An 18,737-nucleotide genomic window follows, 5' to 3' on the forward strand; every position below is an offset into this window, starting at 1 on the left:
TATCTTCTGAAAGGAAATATTGTAGTTTATCCATCTTCAAATACCTACAGCATGGACTTGAAAACATTCCAAATACTAAAACTGATCCGACTTAAGACAAACAGAAAATACATTTTGCTAGGTAGATTATTTTAAATGTCCTTTGCTGATCTATAAATCAAAGCCCTCTAAAAAGGAAGAATCAAGGTCAAAAGACATTGTCCTAAAAATGGATTTCAAATGATACTTAGAAGTTTACTGGCCCACATCGTTTTTTTCTTAAACCAGTCCAGCAACCTACTCATTAAAAAAAAATGCATCAATAGAACTAACCCAGTATTTTAAATATTATCCCACGTGCTGCTTAAATCTTCATTTACCATGGACATGTGAATATTTTCAAGGAGATTGATTTTAAACTATTTTCATAAGCCCATAAGATAAGAGAAGAAAGAATGCCTTCATTATTAACTAACATTGAATTACACTGGGCTCCAATCTAATGCTCCGAAAGTTTTATGCACTGTCATACATACTGCGTGTGCTTAACAGATACTTACTGATTAAATGACTGCACAGAATAGGAGTGACAGGTCATTTTCATTCACTTACTGCTCCAAAATTTAGACATCATAATGGACACTGACATTACTTACTTTGATTAGAGCCTTCTGAAAATGACCACCCCTGAAGTTCAATGAATGAAGCTTATCTAGAGAGTCACTATCAATTCAGGGAAAAAGGTGAGAAAAAGCTAAAAGGCAGTTATATTTCATCTCAATAACCTCATGCATACAAAGTCCCAAAATTCAGCAATTCTATTTTACGTAATCTATTTAATACATCATCATTACAAGACTACATGACCAAATGAAACTATTATTGAAGCCCAGAATGATGAACACAGTATTTTGCAGTTAATTTAGTGATATCCACACATATTAATAGTTGAAGAACAACACTCTAAGCAGTCTAAATAACAGGTTTGAGGTCTCTCCAAAGCTCCTACTTTTGTGCATTCGTGGGCAAAGATAAGAAATACCAATTTTTCTGAAATATCTTGCTTTTCCCTAAAATTTTTTACAGGTAATTCGTGTAATTTGTTATTTTAGAAAGAATTATGCTAAAGTATACACTAAAGAAAAAAGGGGGGGAAACTAAGTTTTCTTTTTTTAAAAAATATCTATAAAATGCTTACTTAAAAATGCTCCCTTAAAACAACTAAAATTAAAATTTTGTGAAATTTTAACAACTAAGCTTGGCCACAAAGAAAGAATATAAAATATACCTCCCCTCACTTCTTTGAAGAGACAGGGAAGGTAGTTATGAACTTGGCTGAAGTAATATAAGGTCAAGGAAGATTCATCTTCCTCAGTTCAAATCTGGCCTCAGACACTAGTGTGACCCTGGGCAAGTCATTTCACCCCGTTAGCTTCAGTTTCTGTAAAATGAGATGGAGAAAGAAATAGCAAACCACTCATTTCTTTACCAAGAAAACCCCAAATGGGGTCACAAAAAATTGGTCAAGATTGAAATGACTGAACTACAACAACATATATAATTATACATACCCATACACTTTCTCTCTCTCTCTCTCTCTCTCTCTCTCTCTCTCTCTCTCTCTCTCTCTCTCTCTCTCTCTCTCTCTCTCTCTCTCTCTCTCTCTCTCTCTCTCTCTCTTCCCCTCCTTCCCTCTCCCTCTCTCCCTCCTTGATTTAGGTAGAATGCTAATGTCATATAAGGGGAAAATTCTACTAATCAATCAATCCAGGGAAAACAATGACCAAAACAATGATTCTCACTGAGGAGAAGCAGCCAATGAGCTAATAAAATGAAATTTAGTAGAACTTTTAGGACAGTGACCAGCACCACCACAAATAATGATTATCTTAATAAATAATTTGAGGTTTTGAAAAAAATACCAATGATGAATTACAGATTTCCATCACCAGGCCTGTCATTCTACTGTTTCACCAGCTTGATTTTCTTTTAAGCATAATAAAATTCTTTTTTGTTTGCAAAGAGAGCTTAAACTTATGAAAATGCTATAATCAAAGAGAAATGCAGAAAAATGTTTATCCAGGCAAGTACTCTTTACATCAACCATTGTAGGTAGAAATTTTTTTTCCCAAGATTTGAGGCTGGAGTTTTTAATCATTATGTTATAGTGTAATGTTCAAAGTGTTTTTACATACTTTTGAGAAGTCACTTTTGTCATGAGAGCTTTAAACTAAAACTTGTTTCCCATTTACCTCCTTTATTATACATGCTCAGTGACTTGTAGATCATGGAATTACTTTTAGATTAGTGAGAGACTCAGGAGTACTGATCCTGCCAGAAATAAGCATTCAATTTGAAACCTCCTAGTATGCACAGGTGCACAGGGAGAATTACAATGAATTCTAGGAATAAGTTTCCTGTTGCTATGCTTCACAACATGAAAATTTCATCTTAATGTGTCACAATAGTAGAATCAGGCCATCTGGGTGTTATTTCACAAGTTGATATGACCTACTGGTTGACATGGTCAGCCATTGTGCCCAGGAATGTGGTTCTGGATGAAGGTGGTATACTTAAAAAGACCTCTCCACACATTAGGATATTTTAGTCCAGTCTCTTTGGCAGGGTTCTAGTCAGCTGAAAAAAAAAAACCCAAAACAGAGGTCCAAGTGATTTGAAGTAAAATAACCTCATTGATTCTAAGATTTCCTCTCAAAATAAATTTCCTAAGATCCCCTCAGAATAATTTCATTGACTCAACTCCATCTTCCAAGAAAAGAAGAGGTAACCCAATCAGACTAGAAATGTCAGCGGTCAATAGATCTGGAAGTGCCCAAGGCTCCAGAAAGATCCAGGCTCATTTCTACCGTGTTTTGCAGTCACAGAATCTTATGGTTAGAAGAATATAGACCTCAGAGAATATCTGGTCCAACTCACTCATTTTTCAAATAAAGAAACTGATTTCCAGAGAAGTTAAGTAACTCTAGAAAACTTACTAGAATCATCTGGCCAGTTAATTCGTGGCAGAGCCTTCTCTAGAGCCCTTATTTCCTGATTGAAACTCATTACTTCAACGTGTCTCATCTTTACTTTTTAGTATCCCCAGCATTTAGCAGGATGCCTGGCACGTAGCAAGTGTTTAAAAAAAATGCTTATATACTGATTGGCCCTTTGATTCCAACCTTATACTCACAAACTTCTTTGTTTGTAGTCTTTTTTTTTATTAGGAAGTAATTGAGCAATACTCCCCTGCTAGCAAATACTGACAAAATGCTACTCTATTCTATCTCCCATCATACTAACACCCTAATGCTAATCATTCGTTCTTATCACCTCCAATATCATCTCTATTCCTCCCTAACCTTGCTTTTCTATTTCCTAATGTATTTCAGGTTGATTTTTGAAATTCTTGCCCTGGTCTCAAATTCCATATTTGTTGAAATCTGGCCTGGCCCTGAGACTCTCTCAAGCAGTCCTCTTCATTTCTTTCCTTCATTTCCTCTGACTCAAGTCAACTCTTCCCTGACAGTCAAGAGGAAGATGCCTTCCATGCTGTCTTTCAGACCATCCTTCTACCTCTATTCCTCAATAACATTTCTTCTTTGGAAGTTCACAAAAATGATTTGTAGCCCTTTCCCATTATTATTACAGACATCTGCCTCCTTCCGGACCACTCTCTCAACTTCCTCATCAATTTTAGCACTAAACTAACAGACATCCTTTCCAATCCATCCTTTGTCATCTTCCTCAGAAACTTAAATATTTATGTAGATCATCAAACCCTTCACAGGTCATGACAATGTCCTTCTCCATCCCACTATAGATACACAAGGGCACATCAGACTTCATTAGGTCCCAGGACCACATGATTACTAAGATCTGGACATTAAAAAAAAATTTCAATCATACAAAACCTACCTTCTCACCCTCCCACTCCAATTGAGAATAAAATAAATAAAAGAATAAAAAAGAATAAAAAACCAAAACCTATTATAAGCATGATTAGTCAGTCAAAAGAAATTTCCACATTGGCTCTATCACACAGAGACAGAGACAAAGAATATCTCATCCTCATTTCTAAGTCCTTCACTCCTCTATCATGAGGTGGACAGCATGTTTCATCATTAGCCCCGGAATCATGTTTTCCCCTCACTAGAAAACATTGTCAAGGAGATTGCTTCAGCTTTGGTACTCAACACCCCCTCAATTGCCTCTCCCCCACGACTGGAGGGCTGGAGAATGGAGCAAAAGCCTTTTCCCAAAGCCTCCCTTTATAGTGCTCAGAATTTCACAATAAGCAGCTCTCCTTGGTTTTGACTCTAGGAAACATCATACCTCACAAGTCAGGTAACCTCTAACACCCCTCCCCCTTTTCAGCTTCCTCTTGTATATTGTCTCCCCCCATTAGAATGTAAGTTCTTTGAAGGCATGGAATATCTTTCTCTTTCTGAATTGTATCCCCAGAGCCTGGCACAGTGCCTGGAACATAATAGGCATTTCTTGTATTGTATTGTTTATTGACTTTATGAAGTTTATCACCTTTCAGTTCAATAGGCATGGAACTAAAATTGATATAAATTTTAGTCAGAAAGGGGCTAAGGAGAGAAAATGAAAGCCCAATAGCTGACAAAGGACCAGAATTCAAGTCTCAAATCTTGGTAAACTATAAAACTTCCTTCCATAAAGTTTCCTTATACTACTTCATAGTAAATCCTTCTCACACTAAGATAATTCAAAGGTGGGGTGATGCAAGTCTGTGTCTTTTATGAAAGACATGAGATTTGAGTAATGCAGGAAGAATGACAAAGTCATGGCACCTTGAAACCCGAAGGGCACATGGGTGAGTGAATGAGCCAAGACCTAGGCTTGCCACTTGAGAGAAAATCTTATGGTGATGGCATGGAGGTACCACACAAAGTAAAAAGGGAATAAGCCTCTCTTTGTGTCCCTATTTCCCATCAGGTCAAAGAGAGTAAGACATCTGCAAATTTGTAACACTAAATTAATTTTTGAAGGGCACAGTGATCCTCCCCCCCCAATTTATAGAGAATAGGGCCAAGGCTTGAATAATAAGCTAATGCCTACAAGGGACCTATCTGAGGCACAAATATGGAAAATAACATTTTGAAAACTGTTCTGTCTTTCTGGTTGTGAAGTTAGATGACCTATTAAAAAAAAATCTCATTTCATGTTTTAAACACATAACCAATGCATGCTGCCAAAATTTTCTCTTCTTTTTTCTATATTTCTAGAGGTAGTCTCCTCCAGATTCAGCAACACATTTCATAGTGTAAAGGCTGGATCAAAATATTTCTAGAGATGGAAAGGAAGAAGGAAAGAAATTCACACATTTATCTACTCCTAATGACAACTCACTATAATATCATTCTTTTATATACCTATTCTACCTATCTTTTCATTTTTCCATTCCAAAGATTTCTCACCTCAGATTTTTGTCAAGACAATAAATATCAATTTTATCTTCAAACCAAGCCAAGGAAATAAACAGGCTCTTCAAAATAACCAGTCTAGCTACAAACGTAAGTGCTTCTATTCTCATTGTCCCTGTTTTTTTCTTCTTTTTTTTGTTTGTTTTGTTTTGTTTTATTACAGAACTGTAATTTCAAATGGAAGAAATGGCCTGGCAGTTCCAGTGTGATGTTTTTGTGGAAATTCTTACTGGCTTAGTATAAAAATACTTTAGTATAAAGATCTGAAAACTATATTAATAATTAAACTTCATTCAAATCTTCCCTTTAAATTAGTACACTTCCTTAGTTATATTATGTTTGCAGGTTCAATTTTGGGTGTGTACAGACATATTTACCTTTAGGAAAAAAAATCATTCACTACCTCTTCAAAATTTAAATTTGCCTTAGTAATTAGCTTATCTTTCAATATGACTCACTCATGGAAAGTCCTCCTTCTTTATATTCAACTAGCAGCATAACATATTAGAGCTGGAGGAAACCTTGGAGACCATCTAGTCAAAATCCCTTTATATCCAATGGCTGAGCCAGGAACAGATGCTTGGTTTCCAGTCCAGTTTCTTCCCCACCACTACACTAATCTATCTTCATACACATAAAGAAATTGACTTAAAGGACCATCTATCATAAAATTAAAGAAAATACTAACACAACCTTCTAAGAGCATTAAGCCAACACCCTGCCCCTTTCCACAACCAGCTTCAAAACCCCATCTCATCACCCAGAATATTACATCATATTTGCCAATTCTAGAAGAATGATTTCTGGGCAGAATCATTTTATTCATGCTGAGCTTTTCGAAACTTAATAAATTGTGATTCCAAATAATTTCTGAAAACATAGCTAAGAAACTTGTTTGAGAAATCTCTAGTAAAAGACCAGGAAGAAATCTCGGTGAATGAAAATACAAATAGGACTCCTTCACCATACCATGATTGATAATTGGATCCAGCAATTAATAATAAAAAATTTAGTTATAGTAAGAAAAAAGTGTTCAGAAAATTTAATAAAGAAATCATTGGAAATTTCTCAAATTTTTATTAATAAGAGGAAAGCATGATGTCATTGAATCAGTAATTTATACCACAAAAATTTTAAAAGTAATAGAAAAAGTATTCACATAACTCGTTTCAAAACCAAAACTGAACTACATTAATGTCAGTGTAATACCTTAATTAATACATAATGTTACCAGGTAATAATAACAAAACTGGAATACTTTCAATCAAGAAGAATATAGTTCTCTTTGTCAGCATGACAGATTTTTTTTCAAAAATACTAATATATGTCATAATTTCTAAGAGGCAATATAATAGCCACAGCAAGTTTAAAATTAATGACTAGAACAAAAGTGCAGGGGGGAAAAGGCAGTTGAGTGGCAACACATCATGCTTGAAAATTCAAAAAGACTTTGCAAAATCCAAGAACAGCAGGCGCCATGACTCATTGATAGGAAAAACTGAAGTAACTTCTGTTAAAGGACATAAGACACAACAAGGCGAGTAGAATCCAAGAACATGTCTCTCTGAAGACTTTGAGGCTCAGGGCTCTATATTATAGAATCCTGGATGTATTTGAAGCAAGTGTTCCACATGATTCACAAATACAACAAAAAAAGCAACACCAACCCACCAGACTCCCTATCCTACTAGTGCTCTTGCCATTAGTAAGAGTAATAACACAGAGAAACACCAGCCTAGTCTGTTCCTCTCTCATCTCTATAAAGTAGTTTCTAGGTCAGAACATGATTTATTTCAGTTCTGTGGCATCCCTGAGCACACAAGTAATGAGCATAGCTCACAGATCCTCAAACTAGCAACTGCCACTAAGATCTAGACTGAAATGAGCAAATAAAAGGAAACAATGAAAAGAGGAACAAAGTAGATGGTACTAAATAACCAAGGATGATATTTGCTGTCTATGTGCTACCATTCCATCTAAACAATATCATTATTACAGCTGATATTAGACAATATGGCACAACAGACAGAGAAGTGGCCTCTGAAACAGAAGACCTGGGAATCCAGACCCCATCTCTGATGTATCTTGGCCATGGGACCTTAGGGAAGCAAAAGAACCATCTTAGACTTCAAGTTACTAACCTGACTTAGTAGAGGAGTTTCCTTCCCAGGTAATTCCCCATCCTATGTTCGTCAAATCACTGATCTGGTTTCTTTTCCTATTGTAACTGAAATAGTGCTTTATGATTTACAAAGTGCTTTGTATACATGATGAGTCAATCAATTACTCTTGTGCTACCCTATGTCAACATCCTCCCAAAATAGAATGTAGACATGTGTGCCTTATTTTTCCCTGCATTGCCCCAAATGTTCAAATGATACATAAATTAATTTCATGTAATAATACACAAAATCCATGTAGCTTTCATCTGTGTAAAGGGGACACAGTTATAACCTTAGGAATATAAAAAACAGGCTCCCACAATAAGCCCAATGAATAATACCTGAGAAGGTCAAACTCATAAGCATAAATTTTTGTATTTAAAACCACAAAAACTGATGAAATTCTGGAAATTATTGCAGAAAAAGCAAAGACCTAAAGAGGCAATTAACAGTTATTGTAGACTTCAAGGTAGACGATAAGAGAAATGGAACAAAAACTTTTTGTTGCGTTTTTAGACTTCACCCATGATTTTATTGATGTTCATAACTCCCAATGGAGAACCCAGCTCTACCAATTCAAACTGGCACATGTTCTACAATTTATATCCTTGAGAGTTCCCTGGGGTACTGAAAAGTTATTTGACTTAACCAAGGACATACCACCAATGCATCAGAGATGGAATTGAATACAGGTCTTCCTGGCTTCCAAACCATTTCTCTCTTCACTATAACCATACTGCCTCCCTAGTAATAGAAGTATCACTTACTTAACTTCCCTTAATGATCTTAAGTAGAATTACAATCTCATCATACAAAAACAAAAGGATAAAATTTGTTTTCTGGACATCTATCATATAAAAGTCAAACAATGCAGGGTTAACTACAAATCCACTTCTCAGCAAAGTTTTCCTTAAATCTATCCTCATGAAATTAAACTCAGCAAAAATATCCCTTCCAAAGACAATATGTCATTCTAAAGCAGGTGGCTTCTTTCCATCTTATGATTCTGATGATCACTATGGCTGGCAGCTATGCTAGCCTCACAAATACATGTATTATCTTTTTGGCAGCCAACTGGTGATATATTATTTGTAAGTCAATAGTAAAATGGAAATTTTGAACTCATTAGTACTTTACTGGTTTATCATACACATTATGAGAAAAAGCTAAAAGAAGAGGGCAAAAGATAAAAGCAGAGGAAAGGAGGATTAGAGAGTAGGAAAGAAGCAAAATAATACAATGGAGAGTATAGCAATTAAAGAACACATAAGGGATATATATATCAATAGCTTCTTGCCAAGAGAGCTCTGGAAAATTAGAGAAGTATTCCAAAAATGTACCAAAAGTTTCCATAGAATAATGAGACACTTTAGAAACCTGATACCCTATGGATAATGCAATGCTTTAGCTTGCTTCACAAATGGTACAATTTGCTGTAAGAATCAATGGAAAAGCAGGTAGCAAGTGAACCTCTGCTAAAAGTTATTTTAGTTAGGAGAGTGGCAAAGGGTTAGTATTCATGGATAGGGTTAACTTTATGTCTCTATTTCTAATTAATGGAACTGCCTAATCATCAATAGAAAATGAAGTAGATGCTCTATAGAAATGTCTTTAATCCTGGTCACCAATAACTCTAATATTCCTAGCATGGCATACAGAGGCAGAATAGGGTAATAGACTGAGTCAGATTTGGGTTGGAATCCCAGCTTCAATAAGGTTTCCACTTAGGCTGGTCTGAGGCTTTATTTCTTCATGTATAAGATGGAGATCATTTCTTTACTACCACTCTTATTTTGAATAAAGTGCTTTGTAAAATGTATAGCACTATATAAACATGAATTAATGTAATTATTATTATGATTACAGACTCAAAACATTTTTTGACAAGGAAGAGAAAAGTATAAATAAACGCTACTGAGGCACTCATTTCTTCATGATATCTATTTAATCACAGCTTCTGTAATCTTGAAGATTACTGACAGCAGTTTGGAATATCTCCAGCCATTATCATCTGAAAAGAGTGTCATAAAGTTCTCAAAACAAACAAAAAAATATATTCATGTTAATATTAAAATGACTTTATAGGATGCATGTGTTTTTGTGTGGAGGCACACATTAGAGAGAAAAAACAATTAAAAATAAAAACACCATATTGGACTGGTAGAAGGCCAGAGGGGAACATAAGTAGACCTGAAGAAAAAGGAATTTGAACATCATCTCCAATTATATGTTAAATGTTCACTGGAGGCTTTAAGCCTTCACTCTAATAAGACAAGCCAATTATCACAAAATAAATAACCAACACAAATTGCATCATTTTCTTACACTAAAATATGTACATGTACAAAAAGCACCATTAAAAACTTCCCACTGTTGGGCTTTTGAAATATTCAAGCCCTCATTGCCCATGGCAGCTATGATGTCTATCCCCTGGTTTTGGCTCAAGATATAAGATCAATCATAGCATGTCAAAAATGCAAGAAGATTTGGAATCATTGTCATTTTTTAAGACAGTATTTTGCAAATACAGCACAAATTGTTCTTAAGAAAAATAGGAAAGTTATCCCAAAAGCAACCTCCATTCTATTTTTGGATATAAATTCAATCATGAAAAGTCATCTAGCTTATAAATTCCAAGTAGACAGGAATCGTGTGTTATGCTTCTTCTGGATTACCCATAATGCCTGGCACAGTGCTTGCAAAAGGCAAATATTATTGAAACTATTTCTAAACTACTACCATTCAAGACTATAATAGTTCAAATGCTTCACATATGACCTGGGAGACAAATAAGGAAGGAAATTTTACGTCCATGTAGGTTTGAGTCAGTTTTGTCTTATATTTTTTTTATCTTATGAAAAAAATTGCTAGATGGGGAAAACTAAGGCAATAAACTCTCTAGTGGAATGGAGAAGGAAGTGACAAAGACTTAATTAGAAAAGCATCTCTGCCACGTGCCTGAATGTATCAAGGGTACTGGTAAGACACTAAACATGCCAAGAAACAAAGGAAAACAGAAACAATAAACCCAGGGGGTAAGAAACATTCCAAGGTGAAGAAGAAGAAGAAGAAGAAGAAGAAGAAGAAGAAGAAGAAGAAGAAGAAGAAGAAGAAGAAGAAGAAGAAGAAGAAGAAGAAGAAGAAGAAGAAGAAGAAGAAGAAGAAGAAGAAGAAAGGAAGGAAGGAAGGAAGGAAGAAGGAAGGAAGAAGGAAGGAAGGAAGGAAGGAAGGAAGGAAGGAAGGAAGGAAGGAAGGAAGGAAGGAAGGAAGGAAGGAAGGAAGGAAGGAATACAAGGCACTATTTTTTTCTCCAGACACTTCCTAACCAGATTCATGTTCCTCTTGGCAGCTAGTCAAAAAGTCATTGACATGGTAAATTTTTTCTATACAAATTCTGCACAATTGTACCTTAAAATGCACACACTAATAAAAGTAATTTATCATTCATTTGAAAGGAATCTGTGCCTGACCACATTCTCATATATATACAACAGCAAATGACATAAGCAAAGGTTTTCACCTTGGAATTTCACAGTAAACTGCATTCAATTAGTGTTTTGAGTCTTCCATTTTTAAAATGATGGCTTAAAGCTCCTCACCTGCCAAAATGTCTCTCTTCATTTACAGTGACATTGATGTAAGAAGGTTGACCAAAGAGGTGGTAAAGATGATTGAAAATATTCAGATTGATAGAAATATTTTTTTCCCAGATGAAATTTTGATTAGAGTGAAAACTTTTAATAAGAGTAACTCTTTTAAGTAGATGCAAAATATATGCTGAAACTCAAGTGAAGGAATGGAGACTATTAGGTAGTCAGGGTAACAAAAACTTTCTCATCATCATTTTTTTAAACTGTATACTCTGCTAGTCTATTTTAAAAGGGAAAGAGTAGCTCTGAATCATCATTAGCATTAACAAATAGAGTCGGGAATTCTGAAATGCAGCAAACGCTTCATCTTTTTTCAAAATATCAAATGAAAAGATATCACAGCTTGACATGCTCATATTCTTATGGACCATCAAGTTAGCCATTGATTGGGTGGTGCAATGCCAGGTCAAGGAGGTTCTGATGTTCTTTGGAGAATCTCATTTAATGAGCAGGCTGCCTACACTTTGGAGTAAGAAGAGTTCGTTTTCAACATATCATTGATGTGTGAGTATTCTAATATATTTCAATATACATTCAGAAAAAAAAAGACTAGACTAGATAATAAAGTTTCTTCCAAATATGTAACTCTATTATCTTTGATTTTCTTTTTTGATTAAAATAAACTGCTATTCATGAATAGATTTTCACCTGTCCTAAGGTCTCTTCTCTTCTCATTCTATAGCATCATCTCCCCTGAGTTTAAATGTCATCTCTGTGCTGATGACTCATAGATCTGTAGCTCCATCTACAGTCTTTCCCTTGAGCTTCAGTCCCATATCGCCAATTCTACATTTAAAACTCAAGGTCTCAGAGACATCTTAAACTTATGCCTACAACAATTTAATATTGCAGTACTATCTCTCTAGGCTCCCAGGTTTGTAATCTTGGCATTATCCTAAACTCCTCACTCACTCAGCTGATTATCCTGTCACCTGCCAAATCTTACATTTCTACTTTCACATTATCTCTTGCTCTCTACTCACAAAGGTATCATCTCAGTCCAAGTCTTCCTCACCTTTCACTTACTTTTATTGCAACAGCCTCCTAATTGGCCTCCCTGCCTCAGGTCTCTCCCTATTCTAGTCCAGCCTACACATTGTTGCCAAAGTAATTTTCCATAAGGGCAGATCTAATTGTGTGATTCAGTCAATTCCAGTGGCTTCCTTCTGCATTTAACATAAAATATAAACTCGTCTGTGTAGTTTTTAAGGTTCCAAAGTACCTGGCCGCAACCTCCCTTTCCAGCCAAATTCCCTCCCATAATCCGTGGTCTAGCCAAACTGGCCTTCTATCTGTTCCTCACACTTGCCACTATGTCTCTCGGATCTACACTACTGCAATGGTCATCCCACATACCTGGAATGCACTACCTGTAGCTTGGAGAGTCTCTAAGCACTATTAAGACTCAGTGCAAGCACCATCTATATGAAGCCTTTCCTGATCCCCCCCACTCAAGTGCTAGTATCTTCACTCCCAAACTGCCTTCTATCTACTTTGTCTAAATTTGCCATTGCTTCATCCTCATACTACTTCATGCTCATACACTTATATATGTACCTATTTTTCTCTCCAATTAGAATGCAAGTTTTAGGTTCTTTTGGGCAAGGACTGTGTCATTCCTTATACTTGTATCACTAGAGTCTAACATAGTACCTAGGACATACTAAGGACTTAATACTTATTGATTGGCTGATAGTCTGGCTCCAAATTATCTTTCCAGCTTTTGCTAGCACAACTCTGCCTTACATAATCAGCCTATCCTCCAGCCAACCTGGAATTCATTGTCCCTATTCCCCTACACATGGACACACACCAACACTTCTGATTCCTACCTGTTTCTGTGTCTTTGACCATGACTAACCTTAAGCATGAAATGCATCTCCACCCCTACCTCATGAAAATCTACCACCCTACTATAATATCCATCTGAAACGCCAATCTTCTTTCCATGAAACCTCCATTGATCTTCTGACTTCATTTATAGGGATGTCTGCATTTCTCTCATGTATTCATCATATACAATTACCACCCTGAAAAATGTTATAACTTTGTAAGGACAAATATTCCTTAGTGAGCTTTGTACCTCCACCAGGCCTTAGTATGGTCCACTATACATAACAGGAACTTTGTAAATGTTTAATGAACGAACACAAGTCCTTGCATGAGATAGCACTATATGAATATATGTCAATGGAGAGTAATGAAAAAGCAAGATTTAAATCTAGTCCATTAATTATAACAAGATTCCTTCTTCAGCTTGGAAATAGATAATGCAATTAAGTTCCAAAGTTATTCAAGATCCTTCATGTTATTGTGGTAGAAAAGGAAACACCAGGGATATAGGACCTTTAGGGTAATTTAGTTTGTTTCCTTGGTTTTAGATAGAACATTTGGGGGAAAGAAAAAGGCTCTAAGGGAAGGTAACATGCCATGTCCTCTATGGGAATAAATAAGTTTAATACCTTGTGCTTTATCAGCAAATGTGATTCTCTGAAAAGATAGTATATGAATACTGAACAGGCAGGAAGAATATCTTTTTTATTACTAAATATAAAGCAATAGTGAAAGTGATCATTTAAACTTGTATTTTTTTTAAAGTTTATAACCAAATTTAAGTGGTAGGGTGTATTGGTCTGGTATGCTTAATAAATCAACAAGTGAAAAGAATAAAGAATAAAAAACTTTCTAAAGAAAAGACCTGTTGCAAATAGTGTTTTGTTTAAGGATATAAGTGTCTAGGTGTGTACATGTATGCAGAAACTTCCATAACAGAACTAAGCTACTCTTGGCATCCACAAAAAGAATTTAAAAAAATAAAAGAATGAAATGTGCTAGTGAAAACCAGAATAGGTTTTGAATAAATACTTTAAAAGGTTTTTTTTTCTTTTTAAATAGTCACCTAAAGTAATACATCTGTGATGTGACAGTTTTCATTTCTTGGCTATTAATCAAAAGGTTGATGATTCAAATTCAAAATGTTTTGGAATGGGATGAGATGTTATAAATCAGAGGGTGTTCAAACTCCTGAATTAAAATGTAATTGGGAAAAAAAAGAAAAAAAGAAAAGAAAAAAGGGGCAGCTAGGTGGTGCAGTGGATAGAGCACTGGCCCTGGATTCAGGAGGACCTGAGTTCAAATGTGGACTCAGACACATAACACTTACCTGCTGTGTGACCCTGGGCAAGTCACTTAACCCCACTGCCTAGCCAAAAAAAAAAAAATGTAATTGGGAAATGTTTAACAAAATATATAAAAATATAGCACAGCATAGGTAATGTTAATTTGTAGTTTTCTAAGTCAATTTGAAGTTTGTAACATATCTGTTTCTATTAGAGTTTGATTCCACTGGTGTAGAGGAAAAAGCCCTGGATTTGGAGACTCATATGACCTGGCTTTAAATCCTTCCTTCTGCTACTTAGCAGTTGTATAATGGATACATCTTTTCACTCAGCTGTCTCAGTAGTCAATGAAACAGTCAGACTGGATTACCTGTAAGATCTCGTCTAGCTTTAAATCCTTGGATCCTTTTTACTTTCCTAGTTAATTATAAAACAAAACACCATTGGTAAATTGCAAATTAGCTAAAAATTAATCTTCAAAACATTTAACTGAGCCATCCTTTAAAATATTTTCATGCACTGAAATCACTTTTAAAAACAACTTTTAAAAAAAGTTATGAATCAAGGTTTTTTTTCCCCACATTTCAGAAATTTCCCACATTTATAGTTGTATGGGCCTGTTTAATGAAATTCTTTAAGGCTCAAACTCAGAGTAAACTATACTAAAGAATCATAGCTTCTTTCCAATGTTTAAAGAGTCCATTGATAAACTAAAACTATTAAGAAAAATGCAACTTTGTTATCTATTGAAATTTCTCAATAGCACACTTCAGTTGCATGAATCCACATGAGACTTTCGCTAGCCATATATGTCAATATGTACTTTTCACATAGTAAACACTTTACAGATTCTTTATTCATTCATTCATATGACCAGGATCTCTGATTTCATGCTTGGGTAAATTCTTTCCACCAATTAAGATCATAACCCCATCTATGAATTTAGTTGCTAAGTGATAACCACTAAATGAATCTCAAAGAGGTTAAGTGATTGTACAGTCACATGACAAGAATGAGGGGGCAATATTATACCTTCCTAAAACCTACTATGGTATTCTACTCACTAAACCATAATAGTTCTCTGCCTCTGAGCCTTCTCTAGGTAAAAATAATCTGCTGTGGTCTTCCAAATTCCTCACAGCAGTTCTCTTAGACTTATCCTTTGCCTTGAAAGATTCAAATACTGTATAATTGTATGAGAAACCAAATAACCAATAAGATACACTTTTTTTTGCAAATATACTCAGGATAAATCTAATATCAAATTACCTGTTAGTATGTTAACATACATTTAATATGGTAATTAAATAAATCTTATGTCTCCTTGCATAATAATAATAATAATAATAATAATAATAATAGCTAACATTTGTATAGTGCTGACTATGTGCCAGGTACTATGCTAAGCACTTTACAATTATTATGTCACTTCATCCTCACAAAAACCCTGGAAAGTGGGTTCTATTATTCTCTCTATTTTACAGATGAAAAAAGTGAGACAAAGGTTGGTTAAGCCCAGGATCTCACAGCTACATGGTACACATACTCTTAAGTGACAAATGACTCAAATAAATCAACTAATAAAACTAGTAAGAGTGGTCGTTAATGTAGCTTGCAAAACATCTTCTAAATATTATGTCACTTGTGCCTCACAACTCTGAGGCAGATAGTGCAATCATTCACCACATTTTACTGAAAACAAAGATGTGACTTGCAGAACACAGTTGCTAAAACTAAGAATTCAGTTTACGTGCTCTGACTACACTAAAACACAAGTAAACTATGAGAGAACTAAACAATTCCAGAGCAATCTTGAAAAGAAACTCCCAAAAATTGTGCTCATAAACTTTTTTCATTATAAAGAGACACAAAGTTTGCATAGCAAGTTATATTCAAGCTCCTTTTCCTGCCACTTAAAGCCCTCCACAATCTGGAAGTGTTTTCCTTTTATAGGACTCTACCATATTCATTATGCTCCAGGCAAATTAACCAATTCTATCTGAGCACTTTCTTCTTTATCTGAGCTCATCCTGTTTTGTCTGTAGTTCCCAAAACTTCTTTGCCTGATCATTCAAATGCCACATCGTCTGTGAAGACACCCCAGATCCTTCCCTTAGTAGTATTCTTTTTCCTCTCTTGATTTCACAGGCTGCTGGCCTCCCACATTTCCAAAGTGTCAATCCTGTACCATCATTATCCATGTGTAGTTCCTTATTGGACATAAGTTCCATGACAGCAGAAATTCTGTCTTCACTTAACTCTGTGTCTCTCTCAGTCTCAATTTCCATGCTCTGGAAACAGTAGGAACTAAGTAAATGTTAATTGAATTGAACTGATAACATTAAGACAAAACATAAGAATTATGCAAAATAGGGTAACTGCTTCAACTTAACAAATAATCTTTTTTTTTAATAACACGAAATACAGGCTTTTGGTGCAAAAAGGCCTTCATAAAAACTAAGAAGAATATGACTTATCCAAAGCCACAGATCAAATATGAATATCCAAGAGAAAAGCTTGATTAGCACAATAAACAGATAGGGTATTTACCTTCCGATCACGAGTATTAGGACTCCCAGAAGTATTTTGCTTGAGGAAACCAGCTGTTGTGGACCACCGTGTGGGGTTTTTCCGTGATGGCTCTTCAGAAGAAAAATTATTATCACTGACAGAGGTTGCAAGGCCAATTAATGCAGGGTCACTGCTTCGTCGTACGTGAAGAGGCATATCTGAAAGTAGAGATGTGTACATGTTCTTTTAAAAATTACACCAAAGTAGTTTATTTTAAAGAATCCATGAATAAAAATAACAATATTAAAATGGCTTACTGAAAGGATGTGATACAAAGGAGTTTTTCCTTCACTTGCTTATGTTCTATGGTTAAAGACAAATTGACATTTCATAGCTATGATACTCTTTCATATTCATTAAATTTAGTATACCACTAAAAAAAGTTTTAAACCCAATGTTTCTGGTGACATGCACACAACTTCTATAGAAGAACTTCTATGAATTGTCTGTAATTTCATCAATGTAAGGACTCCCTCCACCAATGTAGACTGCAACCTCTGTCACAACTATATACAAAGTTGGTATGCCCACCTCCACCCCAAAGTCAATATTCTGTGCCTAATCTGGTGATAAGGCTCTGTGAAATTAACTAAATTTGGCATCAGAAGAGAGATATTAACTACAACATTGGTTCCATACTTGAAAACTGATAGAACATTTCACTTCCTAGTAACGCCAAATAAGTGAAGAACTAATGGATATATACATATATATGTATATGTATATGTATATATATTTGAGAAGCTTCTAGAAGTTAAAATATCATAATCACAAAAAAGTTCCTGGAAGAAAAGTTCATAGTATAAGTTGGTAGAGCAATAAGTCATATATGTATGATATTTACATGGGTACTACCTATAAAAATAAAATTCATACTGTGCTTTTTCTCAACATATGTGTGAATGTGTACAACAGCCATCACATTACAGCATTAAATGTTGCTTGCACCTGGAATGTGTGCAAATAAAGGATTCTACATTGCAATTTGTTCTTACAGCTATGGCCAAACCAACTCAGAGAGATCTGGATTACCTCCTATAACTAGATTTTGCCATCATAAAAACTCAGTGAAAGCTGAAACCCAGTGAAATAAGAATAAGAAAAAAGGAAACACAGAGGAAAAAGAATCAAATAAATCAACCTGCAAAAAACCTAAGTTACATTTATAAAGAGTATACACAAATTTATGTCTTAATATAGATATATCCAATTTATTGTATTAGCTTTACAGAAAATAGAAGATTCACTTTGGCATGCCTAATGGATTTTTTTCCCTTTTCCTCACTAAAAGCTTAGAGAAAAGCTTAATAAACAGTCTTCACATATCACTAAACTCAGCTCATTTGGGGCTCTTCAAAGGAAATAAGTTCTACAAATGTAAATTATTATCCCGGGTTGTTTTTTCCTTGTTTGGTTAAATGGAAAAATTGTATTAATTATGCTGTAAGAATCATAGGATAGCAGAGTTGAAAGAGATTCTATCACACAATATTTCAAGGCAGAAGTAAGTTCGACTATTAATACTTAGTAAAAATGAAACATCACAAAAGATAAATTAATTCCTCTATGATAGTATAATAAGTTGGTCTAACTGAACCTCATAGATGAAAATACGTTAAGTACATTTGTGAGCAGACACAATAGCAACATGTTATTGTATCTTTGTTTTCATATTAAAGGGTCTTCGAGAACTCTACTGTGCAGCTATGGAATAGAGGAATAAAGCATCTCATATCCTAGAGACAGTAAGCTTAACAAACAGAAGCTTGGTCAGACCCCTGGAGATATGAATAACAAAGGACACAG

The 18,737-nt window shown here is 35.0% G+C and overlaps 1 protein-coding gene across 14 annotated transcripts in view; it reads right to left on the reverse strand.

The window, feature by feature from the left end:
* PARD3 (par-3 family cell polarity regulator) overlaps positions 1 to 18,737 on the reverse strand; it is a 715,544-nt gene that overhangs the window by 363,491 nt on the left and 333,316 nt on the right. For all 14 annotated transcript variants that reach the window (XM_020990444.2, XM_020990445.2, XM_020990437.2 and 11 more), the window contains exon 4: positions 16,911 to 17,089. In XM_020990444.2, coding sequence (XP_020846103.1) covers positions 16,911 to 17,089 — 179 coding nt within the window. The remainder of the gene's footprint in view (positions 1 to 16,910; positions 17,090 to 18,737) is intronic.

This window comes from Phascolarctos cinereus, unplaced genomic scaffold, assembly GCF_003287225.1.
Source record: "Phascolarctos cinereus isolate Bilbo 61053 unplaced genomic scaffold, phaCin_HiC Scaffold_1;HRSCAF=81, whole genome shotgun sequence".
In the NCBI taxonomy this organism is placed as follows: Eukaryota; Metazoa; Chordata; class Mammalia; order Diprotodontia; family Phascolarctidae; genus Phascolarctos; species Phascolarctos cinereus.